At 30.9% G+C, this 21,020-nt stretch overlaps 1 protein-coding gene across 1 annotated transcript in view; it reads right to left on the reverse strand.

Annotated features, from left to right (window-relative positions):
- Window positions 1–15,147, reverse strand: part of LOC137641930 (protein croquemort-like) — a 33,324-nt gene extending 18,177 nt beyond the window's left edge. The window contains exons 1-4 of the mRNA XM_068374516.1: window positions 14,962–15,147; window positions 9,189–9,469; window positions 8,118–8,275; window positions 5,882–6,026 (exon numbers count right to left, since the gene is read on the reverse strand). Of these exons, the coding sequence (XP_068230617.1) occupies window positions 5,882–6,026; window positions 8,118–8,275; window positions 9,189–9,469; window positions 14,962–14,992 (615 nt within the window). The 5' untranslated portion in view covers window positions 14,993–15,147. The remainder of the gene's footprint in view (window positions 1–5,881; window positions 6,027–8,117; window positions 8,276–9,188; window positions 9,470–14,961) is intronic.
- Between the last annotated feature and the right edge of the window lie 5,873 nt (window positions 15,148–21,020).

Here is a 21,020-nt window from a genome sequence, read left to right on the forward strand (position 1 = left end):
AACTACAACAACAAATGCAGCCATTTCAAGTAAACTAAAGAAGAAATAACTAAGATATGGTTATTTCTATCATCACGCTAGCCTCACACCAAACCAATCTAGTATGGGTGGTCATGACTAGTACCGCTTTGCCTATCATGGCAATACACAAACCCTTTCACCACGTTAAGGTGTCCCCCTCATCATTTGATAAATTAACTTCTTCAATTATATCATTACTTCAAAATTATCACCAATTCTCAATTGAATTATTCTTTCGCATATTTTATCAAGAAATACCATCTATTCCACAATGTTCTTTTCCAGTTTGGATACCATGACATTCTCTAGATCTTAATATGTACGTTATTCGTTCCTTTCTCTTGTTTATCAGTTTGTACTTAACAAATGTGACATTTTAGCAATGTTATTAGGAGTTGAAAGTCTCGTTGAATGCCAGAAGGAGGTTTCTGGGTTACAACGATTAAGTTGCCATCATAATTTTTTTTCCTCTGATATTTTCATGATATTAATAAGGATACCGTCAAATATCATGATGCTTTTTGCTGATATTTAGCATAAAGCGTAGTCTGTTACTTATACATTCGTAAGCAGTATGATATATTGGATAAGATTACTAGATAAACGCCGATAATATTCGATTTGCTAAAAGTAGAAGTGATTGTTCTTGACCTGGAGATTACCAATCATATTTATATTTCCCATATCATCTAGGGAATTTAGATATCTGTATGCATTAGTATTCGTTTAAGTATATGTTTTTTCTATAGTCTTCAATTTAGATTTTGCATGGTCTTGTTTGTTTGTTACATTTCTTTTGACTTTAAAAAATTTTCTTAGATTCTGGTCATAACGTTCTTGTGGTTGGTATTGACTTAATCGTAGACCCTTTCTTTCCAAGCTTAAGCAAGTGGAATTGTTATAGGATAAATTTTATATATGCTGCGACCATCTTGTGGAATGATCTTTCTATCATTTAATAAAATCGGTAGAACCTATGTAAATGTTTATCTGTTGAGCAAGATGGTATTAGATATTCTCAAAATGGACCATTGAATTTATAATCCTTTGTTATTCTAACAAAATTTTTCGTTTTTCGGTGATATTTTATTGTGACTGGGATTACTGAAAAATCCATTTTCATTTGATATATAATGTGTCAAAGGAATTGTAAGCTCTATATTATTGGTAAAATACTTATACCAGGAAAACCTCCCCTAACATTTTTTTCAAAACGGAGTGATTGATATAGATCTTTGCCTTATATCGAAGCTAGTTTGTGAAGATAAAATAACGTTAAGGATATCAGAAGACATTGGAGTTATATAACAGAAATTTCTAAACAAACAAACCAGGAAAACCTTCTATAACTTAAAAAAAAAGAAAAAAAATCAGAAGTGGTATGTATAGATCTTTGCATTATAGCTAAACTAATCAGTGAAGACGAAACAAAGTTAAGGACACCAGAAGTCACTGGAATTGTAAAACAGAAATTTCATAATAAACCTACCAGGAAATCCTTCTATAACTTTAAAAAAAAAAAAAAAAAAAAAACAGAAGTGTTATATATAGATCTTTGCCTTATATCTAAGCTAATCAGTGAAATCGAAACAAAGTTAAGGACATCAGAAGGCTCTAAAATATTATAACAGAAATTTCATAATAAAATATCCATGAAAACCTTCTATAACCTTCAGAATAAAAACACAAGTGTTATGAATAGTTATTTGCATTATATCTAAGCTAATCGGTGAGGACGAAACAAAGTTAAGGAAATCAGGAGGCGCTGGAATTACATAACAGAAATTTCATAATAAAACATCCAAGAAAACCTTCTATGAATTAAAAAAAAAAATTGTTATGAATAGTTATTTGCATCATATCTAAGCTAATAAGTGAAGACGAAACAAAGTTAAGGATATCAGAATGCTCTGAAATTATATAACGGAAATTTCCTAATAAAATAATCATATCCCACTTAACCGAGGTCACAAAACAAAACAAAACAAAACCTTATACACTTGACATGATCATAAGAGGAAGATAAGACAATTGGCTTTATCTGTTGGTCTTGAATTTCCTAATCTTAAGTACTTTAACGCTGATCTCCCATGTAATTCAGTCGAGTTACAGGCCTAAAGCCAGAACTATTTTAATTCTAATTTATTTTCTCATAAACTTATTTAATTCTAACTTATTTTGTCTGGATATACCACCTATTCTACAATGTTTTTTCCCCGTTTGGTTACCACGAGACTCCCCAGATCTTAATATAAATATATATATATATATATATATATATATATATATATATATATGTATATATATATATGTATATATATATATATATATATATATATATATATATATATATAATCACATATATATACATAGAAAATTATATATATATATATATATATATATATATATATATATATATATATATATATATATATATATATATATATATATATATACAGTATATATATACATATATATATATATACATATATATATATACACACATATATACTATAGACTATAGAAAGGAGCTGATATATATATATATATATATATACATATATATATATATATATATATATATATATATCCACTCTTTTTTATAGTCAACAAATAAGCATTTACATAAGTCAAACCTTCAAAGGTTCTATGTATTCAATTAAATGATAGGAAGATCCTTTCACAATTGGGTCACTTCATAAAATAACTTATCCTAAACCAATACAACTTACTTATGTTACCAGCCTTAAAATCTTAGCTCAAAAGCTTAATGCTCTTGAAGTATGTCATTGAAAGGTCTATACATCCCATGGCACAAAAATTGGATGAATTGAGATGAGATACAATATCAAATCTATTCTTTGCGCTTCTCCTTTCAAAATTGTGTCTTATAATACAAAGGTGTATAATTTATAGAGATAAGAAATCATACTTTCAAGAGTCTGTGACAATAGTATAAAAGCTTACACAAAAAAAAAAGACAAAAAAAAACGATAGATGGACTGGTTGAAACCTTATAAAATAACAAATTTTTTTTTCACAATTCCTGATAGACTCAAAATCAATTTCATGCTATGTACAGTATACATATCACATGTATTAAGGATTCATAGTCGTATAACTCTTGATTTTGAACACGTCATACCCGGCAAAATCTTTGAAATCTTAAAATCTGAATTAACCATAATATATATATATATATATATATATATATATATATATATATATATATATATATATATATGTATATATATATATGTGTGTGTGTGAGTATGTATATACAAATGTATATATACTTTCACTGCCTTAGGAATACAGACCTAAATAGCTAAAAAAAAGGATCAATTGTGACCCTATATTCCTAGAAATAAGGAATTCAACATAAAATGATTTGTCGTTGAATATTTGATACATACATATATATATATATATATATATATATATATATATATATATATGTATGTATATATATATATATATATATATATATATATATATATATGTGTGTGTGTGTGTGTATTATTTATTAGTGAAATTGCCAAAAATAAATATCAATGTTATAATCAATTTAATTTTTTTTTCCGATATCTTCTATAATCATTCCTAAAAGGCATTGGTGATGGAGTTGTAAATATGTGTAAACCTTTTTATTTTCAACCAAAACTTTAGAAGAATATCAAAAATATTTAATCAAAAATGGAAAGGTGACACAAACTTTGTGTTCATCCCATTTAATTCTTTTTTGTTCAACGATGGGAAATCTGTTATAAATTAACTGATATTCCTTCAGCACAATAGGGGACTGCTATTCTTATTTTCACTTTTAAGAGTTATTCTCCCTTCGCCTCTTTTCCAGAAATATAATAGTTAACACTATAGCAATGTTTAATGGAAGTGTCTATTGATTCTGCTAGTTCTCTGCTCATCAGTAAGTATTTTTTAAAACGTGCCTAACAATTATGTTATCTACAGTACATAAGTGTAGGTTATGTGAAGGGACCTTATCGACCTTAGCGACAATAATTGAGACAACTTTCATCAAGCTGATTATTTATGTTACTGTATCAATAGGTTTCATCGTGTCCAGAGTTTTCTACCTATGTTTTTCTCTCTTCATTATATTTTTTTCAGGAGTCAAACGAAATACTCTTATGGTATTATGTAGACTTAACTTCTACTGTTACATATTGACAAAGTTTTGGAATAAGAAAATTGTTCCTGTGGTTATATAAAGAGAGTCGACAATAACCACAAGAACCCAGATTTTTCCTTTGTCAACTTGTAGTAATCAAGTCTACGTATAACCACAAGAGCCCATAATTTGTTTCAGCCTTTTATGTCTTTTAGAAATCAAGCCTGACTTAATATTAAAAGATTACAAAGGTAATATAAATTTTGGGTTGTTGTGGTTATATGTAGACTTTATTTCTACAATTTGACAAAGTTAGAAAAAATCTGGGCTCTTATGGTTACATGTAGACATGATTTTTATAAGTTAGCAAAGTTAGAAAAATTCCGGGTTCCAGTGATTATATGTAGACACGATTTCTACAAGTTGACATAGTTAAAAAGAAATAAAATTCTGGGTTCTTGTGGTTATATGTAAACTTGATTCCTAGAAGTTGATAAATTTAGAAAAATTATGGGTTCTTGTGGTTATATGTAGACTTGATTTCTACAAGTTGACAAAGTTAGGACAAATTCTCAACAGGTCTTTGGAACAAAAAGGGTCGATTATCTGGAAGTCCTCCATCACTACAAAGGAGGAATTTTAGATCATTGAATCTGCTAGTTCTAGACACCTGAACAGAATATTTCCTAACTTTATCAACTTGCCGAATCAAGTCTAAATATGACCACAAGAACCCGGAATTTTTTCTAACTTTGTCAACTTGTAGAAGTTGAGTCTAAATTTGACCACAAGAACCCATTTTTTTTTAGGTTTGTCAACTTGTAGAAGTTAACTCTATCTATACACTCAGGAACCCAGAATTTTTTCTAACTTTGTCAACTTGTAGAAGTCAAGTCTAAATATGACCACAAAAACACAGATTTTTTTTTTCTAACTTTGTTATCTTGCAGAAGTCAAGTCTAAGTATGACCACAAGAACCCAGAATTTTTCTAGCTTTATCATCTTGTAGAAGTCAAGTCTAAATAGGACCACAAGAACCAAGAATTGTGTCTAACTTTGTCAACTGGTAGAAGTTAAGTCTAAATATGACCAAAACACCCAGAGTTTTTCTAACTTTGTCAACTTGTAGAAGTCAAGTCTGAAATATGACTACAGGACCCAGAAATTTTTCCACCTTTTCAACTTGTAGAAGTCAAGTCTACAAATTAACAAAAGAACCAAGAATTTTTTCTAACCTTGTCAACTTGTAGAAGTCAAGTCTACAAATGAACACAAGAACCAAGAATTTTTTCTAACCTTGTCAACTTGTAGAAGTCAAGTCTACAAATGACCACAAGAATATCTTCTTTAGCTCCTAAAGAATCTCAATGAAAGTAGGTCTCTTGATTTTAACATTGGGTCACAGAGAGAAAAACATAATAAAAAAGTAGAAAAAATTCTGTACCTGATCATTGCTATTGATGTAAACAGAACACCAATATAATAATAATAATAATAATAATAATAATAATAATAATAATAATAATAATAATAATAATAATAATTATAAATATAATTAGAATTAGAATAATAATAATAATAATAATAATAATAATAATAATAATAATAATAATAATAATAATAATAATGATAATGATTATAAAAATATTAATAATAATAATAATAATAATAATAATAATAATAATAATAATAATAATAATAATAATAATAATAATAATAATACTTACCAATGGAATTGGGTTCATCACATATACACGATCGTCAAAAGAGTTGTTTCCAGATAATTCCTCGTCCGCTATCCACCATCGTTGTTGCAAATAAGTGACAGTGTTGTTTCGGTGAAATTCGATTCCCTGTTTGTCGTGATATTCCCTGAGGGGAGAATCATGGTCTTTTGTAAGATGTTTACTAATACGATTATTATTATTATTATTATTATTATTATTATTATTATTATTACTTTGCTAAGCTGCAACCCTAGTTGGAAAAGCTGGATGCTATAAGGCCAAGGGTTCCAACGGCTCCATTAGGGAAAATAGCTCATTGAGAAAAAGAAATAAGAAAACAGATAGATTAGTGTACTCGAGTGTACCCTCAAGCAAGAGAACTCTAACCCAACACAGTGAAAGAGCATGGTACAGAGGCTATGGCACCATCCAAGACTAGAGAACAAAGGTTTGATTCTGGAGTGTCCTCCACCTAGAAGAGCTGATTACCATTGCAAAAGATTTTCTTCTACTGTTACCAAGTGGAAAGTAGCCACTGGTCAAATACAGTGCAGTAGTTAACCCCTTTGGTGAAGAAGAATTGTTTGGTAGTCTCACTGTTGTCAGGTGTATGATGACAGAGGAGAATCTGTAAAGAATATGCCGGACTATTCAGTGTATGTGTAGGCAAAAGGAAAATTAACCGTAAACGGAGAGAAGGATCCAACGTTGTCTATATGGCCAATCGAAGGACCCCATAATTCTCTAGTGGTAGTATCTCAACGGGTGGCTAGTGCCCTGGCCAACCTACTACTTAGCAGAACAATGATTGGATGCTGGTGTGTCATCCTCCTAGAAGAGCTGCTTACCATAGCTAAAGATTCTCTTCTACTGTTACCAGGTGGAAAGTAGCCACTGGTCCAATACTGTAGGTTGCAATCGCAAAATACTGCATTGACTGCTCCACACACAAGTATTTGATATTTTATCATTATATTTAAAATTTGGATCTATCTTTTTGTTCCATTATATGTCAAGAGTTTTCCACATGTCGGTATTCAAGGAAACCAAACCGTATAATTACCTTTAATCGCTACACTAAGATCCTTGCATAGACTAAAACTGATCATTCTGCAGAGGATTGGGATAATTTAGAAGCAGTAGCATAGAATTAAGGAAATTAGAATTGCCAAACAACGAAGTTGCATTGACAATAATAAAGGTAAGAAAGTTATACTGTCTTTATATAATTTAATTATCAACAATGTACTTTCTACAGATTGCACCGCTTTATAGCAGTGATTAGGGTCGACAGGGGATAATCATTGGCAGTAGGATATGATAACAACAAAAACAACAACAACACTAAAGGCAGCCATTTCTAGTCCATTGTATGATAAGGTCTCGGATATGTCAATTCATATCCAGGGTTTGGGCAGTTTTCATCACCACGCTGGTGATGTTGGGAAATATTCGTCTGAATTCTCACGGCAAACCAACCTAGTATAGGTGGCCCTGACTAATACAGCTTCTCTGATCATGGGAATACGCAAACTTTTTCACCAGGTTAAGGTATCCCCACTCAGAAAGGGATGATAACAAGTTCATTTAAATGTTTGTATTCATTTAAAATTGTTAAGATTGGCTTATGATACCTAATATTTACACCAGGCGATATCCGTTTCTTCTTCACCAAAAAAATATTCTTCCCCCAAAGGGGTTAACTATTGCACTGTAATTGTTCAGTGGCCACTTTCCACTTGATAACGGTAGAAGGGGCTCTTTAGCTATGGTAAGCAGCTGTTCTAGGAGAAGGATACTCCAAAATCAAACCATTGTTCTCTATTCATGGGTAGTACCATAGCCTCTGCGTTGTGAGAGTTCTCTTGCTTGAGGGTACACTCGGGCACAATATTCTATCTTATTTCTCTTTCTCATATTGTGTTAAAGTTTTTTTAGTTAGTTTACGAAATATCTATCTTAATTTTAGAGTTGACATATTTTATTTTACCTTGTTTCATTTCCTTACTGGGCTATTTTTCCTGTTGGAGCCCCTGGGCTTATAGCATCCTTCTTTCCCAACTAGGGTTGTAGCTTAGCAAGTAATAATAATAATAATAATAATAATAATAATAATAATAATAATAATAATAATAATAATATAGTTAATGTATTCGTAACACTCGTTCACCTAGGCTTCAACATAATACTGGAACGACAATATTCCATCAATAATAAAAGTTATTCGTTTGCTTACTTCCAGACGTATGGGCCACATTCCTGGAGTATAGGCTTTGCTCCATTGAGGAATTCTTCGTGGTTGGTGATATTCCATATGTAGAGATTTAATATTAAAGGAAATGGAGTAGTCTTCCATATGGTGTATGAAGTGGAGCCTTCGCGAACCTCCATTTGCTGCAAAGAATGTGGAAAGCAGAGACCTCAAAAAAAGAATATATGCTAAACTGTACGTTTTTTACTTTTACTTTTCTAACTCTGTATGATTTTTTTTTTTCCAATAAATGTATTATTGCCGGAAGACTAATTGATTCAACGCAATATTTACAATTTTACTTTTATTCTTATAACTCTGTACCAGAATTTTTTTTTTTTTTTTTCAATAAATGTATTATTGCCGGAAGACTAATTGATTCAACCCAATATTTACAATTTTACCTTTATTCTTATAACTCTGTACCAGAATTTTTTTTTCAATAGATGTATTATTGCCAGAAGACTAATTGATTCAACACAATATTTACATTTTTTTTTTCATTTAATGGTTATGCATAAGCTTTCTCAAGTGTTAATGGGATTATATGGGATATTCTGACAAATTTTGCTAACAGTGACTATTTAAACTTTCAATAGATATCTAAATATGTAATACCAATTAACATTACCAAGGATCGACAGCTATTGTAATAAAAAAAGGTATTCCTGGGTCTTTTTATAAGCTAAGATTAAACCAGTTATTATTACTATTATCATTATTTTAGCTGTGACCAAGTTCTAGAATGTTCTTCCTAATCAGGTATCTTGCAGCGAAGGTTTTTTTTTTTTTTTTTTTTTTTTTTTTTTTTTTTTTTAATATGCTGACTAATATTCATTTTATAGTTTATTTACGAAAGATCTATTCTATTGTTGTCACTGTTCTCAAAATATGCTATTCTAATCATTAGTTACTTCCTTTGAACTTTATTTCCTTATTTCTTTTCCTAGCTGGGCTATTTCTCCCTGTTGAAGCCCGTGGGCTTATGGCATCTCGCTTTTCTAACTAGGGTTTTAGCTTAGCTAGTAATAACAACAATAATAATAAGTTACTTACCGATTGCATGATGGCATCGAACATCATCCAGAAACCCCCTGCGAGCATACCCACAGAGAATAAGATGGTGATAGAACTACATACGAGTATGCAAATCTGGCAACCAGAAGGCCTTGGACTAAGGGTTTTCTGTTTAACCTTCGATTTATTTTTCGACTTCTGTTTTGCACGCTGTTGCTGGGATGCTTGGCCTTCTTCTAAGGATGCAGCGGATGCAATGATCTCTTGGTTGTTCATGGATCTTGGAAGCTCCTGATGAGAGTCGACGAAACCGCCATTATCTGCAGGTAAAAAAGGGTAAATTTGCTAAAGGTCGAGATGATAATGAATAAAATGACAGAAAGTTCTTTCTCGTGAATCACACTAATATCGGATTAAAGTAACTGTGAAATGGGTGAATTATATTTTGAAATATTTTCATAGATTCTGAAAACCAGTTATTCAAGGAAGTGCATTTCAAGTGAAGTTTGTGCAGATCAAAACATTTATTTATGAAGGAAAATAATCTAGGAATCAGAACAGATAATTTTTTTTCCTAAATCTGAAATTTGAATAAGTACAAAATAATAACACAATGTTTTAGTAAAATACTTTTCAGAAAATAGTTATAAAACATTACACTTACAAATAAAAAGGATGTTTTCAATCAGACCTTGAATTATAATAAAAATGCGTTATATCGGAAAGAAATAATTTCTTCCCCGAATATCAACTGAAATACGTGACGTAGAGTCCCAGAAATTCAATCTACAGGATTTTTTTATCTTACATTTTTACGTTTAAGTAAAAGAATCATTAATCTGTGAAAGAAAATGGTGTCACATCTTAGGAAATACAGAATGTTATCAAGGTGGGTAGCTTCCGGCTCTCTTTTTTACCTGATAATTCTGGTGGCGAGAATATTTTCATATAAATGCTATTTCTTTTTATCACCAGTGTAGATGGGTTAATTATATGCAAACAATTTTTTTTTACTACAATTTATGTATGTTGAAGTAAAATAAAAATAAAATATATAATAAGACTGTTTTGAAGGTAACTGGTAAAAGAAAAAAAAAGAAAAAAAAATATTCATTCTTGATTAACATATATCATCAGCGTCCCTTCATAAGTCTGGTAGACATTTCCATACATTTAATTTTCACTAACGTAGATGTTCTGAATAAATATAATAATATTTATGAATAGGGATACCTAATTGGTTTACATATTCCACCAGTTTATAAAGCAAAGATGATGAACAGCGAAAGTTCAGCATTGTACATAATTTAAAGGCCAAAAATGGGACGAAAATTACCAAATAATACTGGGAAAAATTTTTTTATTGAAATTGGAAATGCAACCAAACACTGGGCTAGAAAAAATAAAGTAAATTTTTTCTTTGTATTCATCACTTTCAATCCCCTTTCCTAACACTTTCCTTCCTTTGCATTATCTGTCTCCTATAGCTTCATTGATCACTTCCAGGCATAAGGGTAATTGCTACCATCAAAGGTCATTTACAATCTGGCAAATAGTCAATCGCCGAGATCAGAGGTCATTTACCTTTAGGCACAAGGCCAATTGCGAAAATCATATAGAACATTCGATCACGAGGCCATTTCCTGATATACAGTATAAGGTCATTTACATTTAGACAAAAAGCCAATTGCTGATACCAAAGTCGTTTACAAGTATGCATAAAGCCTTTTCCTGAAATCTAATGTCATTCATTTATATGCAGATGAGCAAATTCTGAAATTAGAGGTCATTCATATTTAGGTACAATACCACGTGCTATTATCAAAGATCATTTACTTTCAGCCATAAGGATAATTGCCGATATCAAATGTCATTTATGTTTAGTCAGAAGACCAATTGATTATATCAGAGGTCATTTACATCTAGGCAGAGAGACTATTGTTGATATCAAAGACTATTTACATTTAGGCAGAAGGCCAATTACTAAATATAGAAGCCACATTTAAGCAGAAAAGTCAACTGTTAAAGCCAGAGGTTATTCAGTGCTTAGATAGGTCTGAAGTTCACCATTCAACCCATGCTATGGTCTATCAGAATACTTTTAGACAAATATATCTCCTAGCAGTACTGGAATTTCAGTCATCCAAGTAACAACACAAACAAACCCCACTGATCTATGTTTTATCAGTGGTAGATATGGATGCCCTCTGATAGAATCACTAATCACATATGGTGATAATACAGACATACAAACAGACAAATATCTGTAATCCTACTGAAGTTGTATACGAATGTGAATTTATAACAGGAAAGGATATGTATCGGCCTGAACAAGAAACATCACCGATTTAAGCATCTTCTAATCTAATAATGAATATATGGGTCACGGCTCATCATTTATCTCTAACTAGTGTACGCAACCCGTCAAAAAGGACGGCTAAATATCTAGATGTATATGCATACACACAGATTTCTTGGAAATTATGGTTTCCAACTATGCCTCTCGTGGTACCACTTTTCACCAGAGTATGACTACTTCCTCTCCCCCTACCCGAGGGACAGGGAGAGACCAAGTAGTTATACGTCTCACAATACCGCGGAGTGTGACCCGAAAGATATATATACAAACACACATACACACACACACACACACATATATATATATATATATATATATATATATATGCATGTATGTATATGTATATTTATATATATACTATATGTATATATATATATATATACATATATATATACATATATATATGTATATATATATACACATATATATGTGTGTATATATATATGTGTGTGTTTATATATATATATATATATATATATATATATATATATATATATATATATATACGACTAGCGAATTACGTAAATCCCCAAGTTCCCAAAGTCACCTACTTTATATTACATAATTTGATACATAAGTAACTAGTGTTACAAAATGACTAAAAAATAATTATTTTTCTCTGGTGACTTGATAAATTTCTAACCATTATTAAACTCTAATAGTAATGAGATTAAATTGCCCATTCTATTGAGGTCGTTGTTGTTTATCGGTGTTTTATAATGAAAAAAAAATGAGGAAGTTTTGACTATGAAATTATTTTTGAATTTCGTAGCCAGTAAGAGACTGGCCTCGAGTGCCCCTGTTACTCTTCTACTAGTACAGGGTCTCTAAATTCCCATTTGTCTAAAATGCAATTTATCTAAAACGATTTGTCTGAAATAGTTTCTCTAAAACAATTTGTCTAAAATAGCTTGTCTAAAACAGTTTGCCTAAAATAGTGTTTTTAAAACAGTCTATCTAAAATGGTTTGTCTAGAACAATTTGTCTAAAAGAGTTTTTCTAAAACAATTTGCCTAAAGTATGATTAATTTGCAATCAAATTGTCTAATGTGCAATTTGTCTAAAATTTATTTATATCATCCGTATATAAACAAACAGGATGCCTTCACAGTTCCTTCACAGTATGATATTAACTGAAAAAAAAATTTGTTAACAGTGCAAAGTTATATTAAATCTAATTTGCAATTAGTCATAGAAAAAATGTAAATATTCATTTTTATAATTATTTTCCTTTGTACACGCAAAACGTCAATCTATTTTCGAGAAAAAAATTGCGAAATATCAATCATCATGTCTATCAAATAAAAATTATATCTTACCTAAAAGCAGTTCATGCATGGCAAAGGCAAGGGACAATGACAATGCCCTTGCAAACAAGATAGTGCCTTATAGACTGACCATATATACATATAGTCAGCTCCCAAGACCTCTTTCCACCTAAGGTAGAGCCAGGGAGTGCCAGGCAATCTGCTGATGACTCAGCAGGTACAAAGATAGGCTCCCCCAAACCCTGCATCTTTAGCTCACAATATTTAGTGAGATTGTAGACACTATATGAAACTAAGGAGTTATATCATGCTCGAACCCCAGTCCGGCAGAACGCAAGGCAGGGACGTTTCCAATAGGCTAGGAATGGGCTAGTCGAGTCTGATAAAGGGTAGCATTTATTTCATTTTTTTTTTTTTTCATAATTATGACTATCACGAACATTTAGGGATTTATAAAAATATATAATCAAATCAGTCAAAATATCATTAATTCTTCCTTAAACAAAATGTAATGAAATTCAAAAAAAAAAAAATGTATACACAGCTAAACTAATCATTTTAAACATTACAATTGTCGCAACTCCCTATTATTGGCAACTAAATATTACAAGAGTCAGGCAGTCATTTTGTTACTTTAAACATACAATAAATATATCCAAAAAAGAAAATAATTTCATCCTGAAGCATTCTTGATTATACTATCCAATTAGTTTTTTTTTTCCCAAAAATTATACTCCCTAAAATCTTAATTACTAAAACACTATTTATTTCCAACGTTATATCCCTATCAAGAAAAAGGAGAGTCTAATTCCAAACAGAATTAACTTCTAGATGTAATTAGCATCAAAATAGCATAAAGTTCTAAATGGAATTAAGTTGTATATATAGGTAACTTATAAACAGACTGTTCTCACCATTAAGTATTTGCTGACGTTCTTATGATCAAGAGTCCCCCATAAAAGCTACATCTGTGCCTTCATATTTAAATGTCTTCCTGGGGTCCATAGAGGAAATCAGAGTTTGGGCGTTCATTGCACAAGCATCTAATCATTTATAAAGAACATAAATAGTAATATCTATATCTACTAAGGAACTTATACCAAAGCTAGGAGCTAAGTATGAAATTTGGTAATAGAGGTAAAGCCAGACTGTGATACCTACTGCTGTATATTCTTATACAATTATTATAATTTTCATTTTCATTGACTTCAAGACTATCCCGAACACCGCAGAGAGAGAGAGAGAGAGAGAGAGAGAGAGAGAGAGAGAGAGAGAGAGAGAGAGAGAGCATTTTAACATAAACCAGTTAAATCTACTCTCCTTTATATTGTAATAAGATATTTTTAAGTACATAGGCAGTCAAAATATTTCTAAAAACAAAATATAAATCAAATTGAGAATAAATATCTTCCACAAATTATGCCGAATATAATATTCTATAAACACTAAAAATTAAAAGTTTTGTAAGTTATAAAGAAAAGCTGCAAAAGACCTTTGGATCTATGGCAGTCTTCTTGTTTAATTGTCTAAATTGCCAATTAGCTTACATTGGCTCCAAGAAAAAAAAATTCTTACACCAAGGTCACAAGGGAATTAGCAGCCGAACAGGAAGGGCCTGTACAGTTGGCTTCATTAATTCCGGTACACTTCATGGGAAGCTAAGGAGATCTTAGTGTACCGGAATTAATGAAGCCAACTGTACAAACCTCTAACACCCAGCATACAAGACCACTGTGAATAATGATTGTAAGTGTTCATTATCACTTGAAAACTTTTCAGTATTATAAGGAGCCTCACATGAAAATGAAACAGGAATAGCCGAGTCCATTTTCATAAAATATAAAATCACGAAGTAAGAAAGTTCTAGTTTCCCTTTGAAATTATCCCGAATATTAATTTTCCTATTCTAAATTTTACTTTCTTTTCAAAATCTATGTAAAATTTGCTCTATATAAATTTACTCTCTTTTACTCAGAAACATTATTACGAACACAGATGTTTGAAACGTTGTTTATTGGTGATGGAAATAAATGTGAAAAATATTTGGTGTTGCCGTAATTCTCCAGTTCCTTATTGCCATCATTCAGTATCGGATCATATTGATAATTTTAATGATAATAATATTATTTGTAAGGTTGTGGGTCATAAATAAACATTCGCAAAGGAACAAAATGTCTCAACTAACCGTATCCACTTTGCTGTCCTGTACCTTCCATGGTATAGATATTAGACACGAATTGATAGAAAATTAACTGAATCGAATCATGTAAAACAATGATCACTTGTGAAAGAGGACTATTCAAGAGTTATCCGCTGCCAAGGTTGACTTCATCCCACTGGTCATGGCAACAGCTACTCGTTATCACGTCTGCTCCAAAACTACTTACTACTTGACTTCCAGCTGTCAAGATCACCTCATTATCATAAGGATCTGCTAATGATATCGAATAAAATCGCGTGAAGATTATAATTTGCTGGCTAATTTCTAGTTATCGCTCTGATTAAGTGGTTATGTCATTGTTGCGTAATAAAAACTCATAGTAATATAATTACTTTTTTATTTGGAATATATTATTACACATACTTTTGATCCTCATGTAAGTTTACTTCAAACTATAAAGGTCATTAGATTATTCATTTTTATCTTTCGCTGTAGACACCAAAGATATTAATGGTATATGTTTTTTTTCTTTTTTTTAAAGTTTGGTGGACACAGAGTTCTTAATCATATATTATCATTACAGTGCTTATATAAATTACTGTAATAACTTGTATACCTCGACAAAAGATATAAGAGCAATTTGTAGTGTTTCGTTATTATCTATCAAAGGATATACTCAATTTTCTCTTTTAGATTTGAATAAGCAAGATGAACATATCCTTCAATTCATAAACCTAGAAACATGCACATCGGTTTCTTTTTATTTTCTTTTTTTATGAGCTTAATCTATATGCAATTATATGTGACAAAGATCTTCAGGCAGGAAGAGGAGAATTTCCTCATATAAATAAGAATGGAAAAATTTCGCGCAAATTGTTTTTTTTTTTTTTTTTTTTCAGAAAACTTCACATCTATAACTTGGGGAAGAGAGAACGATATAGGAAATAATTTAGTCGTTTATTACAAAATAAATGGGTAAAATGGGTGTAGTTGCAAAGTAAAATTAGTAGCATATCTGAATACTATTTGGCTGAAGTAAGAGTTAAGGTAGACGGAGGTTTGGATGAGTGAAACTACCATGAAAAGGGGCCAGACTTGACATTTCAGTTAGATTAGAATAGAGGAAAATAAGACTATGAGGTTAAGAATTCGAGGAGGAGTCGAAGTCAGGATGGATTGGAAATGAGAACTGCGATGATGGAGAACCCCAGATGATCTTTCAAGTGCAAATGAAATGAAAGTTTTTTTTGAAATAATAGAATAGGAAAGAAGCAAAGTTTGATTTTACAAGAATGGAGGGGTTTAGTAAAAATGTTGAAATGCTCGAGAAAGTGACTTTCTAAGGTGAGGAAGTCCAATTCAGGTGTTGAAGATAAGAAAGATACTAAATCTTGATGGATTAAAATTGTGATTGAGTGACTTTGTAAGGTGTGCAAGGCATGTTTGGATGAGGGAGAAGCTCTGAAAGAATAGATCTGCTTAATAATCATTCTTTTATATACCAAAAGCAATGGTTATGACATATGTGGCAAGTGTTTATTTTCAGGCCAAATCCTTCAGTTGCATTCATGAACCTATATAAACATTATAATAGAATTGATAAAAAAAAAAGGTGTTGGAATATGTTAAGGATGTGTTCTATAGAATATAAGTGAGGCTTCATGATGGAAACGAAGCCTATATTAGAATATTTTGGCAGTAGAATTGTTATTTAAATGTAGAAAGGCCTCGGAGATAAGGGTATATCCTGTACGTTTGCCTGTTTGATATCCCTATCGATGAATGATGTAGGAAATAAGATAAATGCCTTTAGCTATAGATGCACAGTAGTAGGATAATCTAAATGGGTCGAGAATGATATATACAGAATAGCTGATCTTTGCAGATAATTCAAAATCAGTCAGGGATAGTGAAGAGAAACTACCAAAAAACTGTTTAAAACCGTGAAAATTTGTCGATGAAATAAGGCTTACAATAAAGTTATTAAGGCAATTAGAAACTAGGAAAAAGGGATGATAAAGGTTAGAATTAAAGGTGGGGAAAAGGAAGAAGAAAATAAAAGCTTCCATGAAAAAAAAATGAGACCAGAGAGGATTAATAGAGTAGGGGAAAAGATGACGGAAGTATAATTTGAGCAAACCAATGAGAAAAATCTTAGTGTTTTTGGAAGGAGGTTAAGGTAAGTAAGACTTGTTAAGCCAAACCTACCTCATTTACGTAAATGGAATGTGGATGTCGGATACGATAGACGGGAAAAGTACGAAGATGCAGAGTTGTTTGTTTCTGTAGTATTCGTACTATAATAAGAACTGAAAGGGTGGAAAAATTAGTGATACAGATAAGAAATAAAATGAATCAGATTTATCAGAGGGATCAGTCATATGGTAGAGATGGATGATGAAGAGTTAAGTTTTCAGAATATTAAGAGAAAAATAACCAGCATGTAACTGATAGATGGTATGGAAGCGAAAGATTGCAAAAAAAAAAGCCAAAATTGAACAGCATAGTATGTATAAGGGATTCCATTCGATGCTGGTGAGACCTGTGAAAGTATTGGCTAATGCTTAAAATCATTTTGTATAGAAGTTTATTCAACGGGACAACAGTCTAAATACAGTAATATCAAGTAAATTAATAGATGGAGATAGCCTTCTTTTGTAGATTTTATGACTTTTTTATTTTCCTAAGCGAGAAGGAGCCTTAGAATGCTAAATAATTCTTTATTTTCATAATAAAATACTTTAAAAAATCTACGTTTGAAGGATCATTCGGTTTCTTGCATTTGTAAAAACCTGATTTTTTTCTAATGATAATACTAATAACATAAAATGTAAGAGTAATAATAATAATAATAATAATAATAATAATAATAATAATAATAATAATAATAATAATCGATAAGTAGATATATGCTGTATATTGTATGTTTATCTATATCAAAATCATCTTTTAAAAGATTGAAGAATATAAAGACTTCCAAAATATCTTTCTTCATTTCGTAAGAAACGATTTACAACCGATTCCTTTCATACTTATGGAGCCCTTTATCTTTTTCTGATAATTTCTTATCATCTGCACAATTCAGGGATTTTTTTTTCTTATTAAGAGAGCTTATAATTGTATCATAGAAATATTCTCCGCAATATACTTTTGAGTACCGATTTCCTAAGGTTTAAGGTTTAAAGGCCGCTCATGAGTGGCAGAGGCAAGGAACAGTGACATTGCCCTATCGAGCAGGACAATGCCCTAGACAATGACCATATATCATATGATCAGCGCTCAAGCCCCCTCTCCACCCAAGCTAGGACCAGGGAGAGCCAGGCAATGGCTGCTGATGACTCGACAGATAGACCTATAGGGTCCCCCAAACTCCCCAACCTTAGCTCACAAGGATGGTAAGGTTGCAGACACCAATGGCACTAACGAAACTGAGCGGGACTCTAACCCCCGACTGGCAAACACCAGGCAGAGACGTTACCAATCAGGCCACAACAAATTAATATAAATAATGTAAAGCTTTACACACACCATATATTATTTACCTGTTTTAATCTATTTTAATGTTGTTATTTTTTCAATATTTTATTCTAATATTTCATTACTTATATTATTTATTAATTTCCTTGTTTGCTTTCCTCACTGGGCTATTTTCCCCTGTTGGAGCCCTTCAGCTTGTAGCATCTTGCTTTTCCAACTAGGGCTGTAGAATAATAATAATAATAATAATAATAATAATAACAACAATAATAATAATAATAATAATAATAATAATAATAATAATAATAATAATAATAATAATAATAATAAAAATAATACACTTACCAGCAACGAGTAACTCAATAAGTCTCGTAGCTTTGCCTGAACGTGATTGTAGACATCTAAATCTCATCAGATAACGAAATCTTCTGTATGTCTAGAGTCTAGACAGTTAAGGTTTCAGAGTAGGTCTGTTTTCATCTTTTTCTTTTTTATGCTCATTTTGGCAAAGAGAAAAGACAAGGTTAGAGCTTCCTAAGAAGGACAAGTTTTATGGCCAATACGATAACGATAGATAATCTGAAAAGGATTTGAAATTATACCCAAAGTTTTCATTGAGGTCCATAGGTATTATGCATTATGAAAGTGTAGCCTACTGGAAAATGCTCTCTCTCTCTCTCTCTCTCTCTCTCTCTCTCTCTCTCTCTCTCTCTCTCTCTCTCTCTCTCTCTCTCTCTCATATATATATATATATATATATATATATATATATATACATACACATTTATATATATATATATATATATGTATATATATATGTATATATATATATATATATATATATATATATATATATATATATATATGTATATATATATATATATATATATATATATATATGTATGTATGTATATAAATATATATATATATATATATATATATATATATATATATGTATGTATGTATATAAATATATATATATATATATATATATATATTTATATACATACATATATATATATATATACATATATATATATATATATATATATATATATATATATATATATATATATATATATATATATAGGTTCCCTTTCTGAGTGGGATACTGAACTTGATGAAAGGGATTGCGCATCGGATTGATGAGCATAGCTGTGCTAGAATGATTTTCTCTGAGCGAGCAGATAATGGTCTCCCACCATCACCGATCCTCAGTGGCTAGTATGGTGATGAAAACTAGCCAAACCTCGGACATGAATAGGGAAGGCGTTCAAGTGTTTTATATAATTGCATGAATACATTTGGATACGTGCATGCAATATATGTAATTATGTGACTATTAATGATTCAAAACCCTTAAATGAAGGTCTTTAAATGATTGAGAGAATAACAAAAATAAGTAAATAGTTCATAGTTATATTGTTTATACCACAAAGCTATATCAGAGGTATATCAGGAATTACGACTTCGTTTAAAGTGGCCCTTAAACTATGGAACACGAGTATACGTACGATGATAATGCGTTGATAAGAATTAAAAACTCATTTTGCATTTATGTCTGGCCATGTTGGGTGTGACAGTTTAGACAATTTCATTTTTTTTTTCTTTTTTTTTCTTTTTTTTCTGCCATTTGAATATCAGTATTTTACTGTGATTGCCAATTCATAAATAAAATAGTTTTATGATTCCCTGATAGTGAAAAGAATTTGAGCCAGCGGATTTTATCTCAAGTAGCAAGACTTGCCAACCATTTCGGTTATTGATATAAAAGGTGTGATAAGGGTGGTCATCTAATCTTATCGTGAATGTGAGTTTAATTGAATTTTAACAAGTTTTTGTGTAAATACAATAAAAACTAATTTAGTTTATCTTTCTAAAACAAACTAAGAGAAGTATTCCTTACAGGTATATACAAACTAAATTAAAAAAGTAATGAGAAAAAAATAACATTGAGAGAGTAGTGATCTCAATTCCTTATTTATTTATCAGTAACTGAGCTACAACCCTTGTTGGAAAAGCAGGATGCTATAAACACAAGAGCTACGACAGGAAACAAACAGCCGAGGAGGGAAAGTAAATATATGAATAAATAAACAATATGAGAAATAATGAATAACAAATGTAATATCTTAAAATCAGTAAGAACGTTGAAATAAATCAGTTTTATAAAAAGTATGAAGAGAGGCCTATGTCAGCTTGTCCAGAATAAAACCATTCGCTGCAAGTTTGAACTTTTGAATTTTTACAGACTCAACTGTCTGATTAGAAAGCTCATTCCACAAACTGGTCGCTACTGGAATAAAACTTATAGAATACTCAGTAGTGTTGAGCCTTATGATGGAAAAAGCAAGGGTATTAGAATTAACTGCATACTTATTACTAAACTATTTAAAAAAGCAGTAATTTTTATCGGAAATTCACGTAAAAATGTAGTGTTCTCAGCCGTATTTCAGTAAAATACAGGCGACCGTAATTTGTAATCTACTTTATCATTATCTTTCACGAGGTGGTGACCGTAAAATCACTCCTGTACGTCAATGTATCCTTTTTTAAAACGGTAAATTTCTGGCAACAGCTAGTTTTCAGGATGATTTTAATATGAT

The sequence above is a fragment of the Palaemon carinicauda genome, chromosome 1, assembly GCF_036898095.1.
Source record: "Palaemon carinicauda isolate YSFRI2023 chromosome 1, ASM3689809v2, whole genome shotgun sequence".
Lineage (NCBI taxonomy): Eukaryota > Metazoa > Arthropoda > Malacostraca > Decapoda > Palaemonidae > Palaemon > Palaemon carinicauda.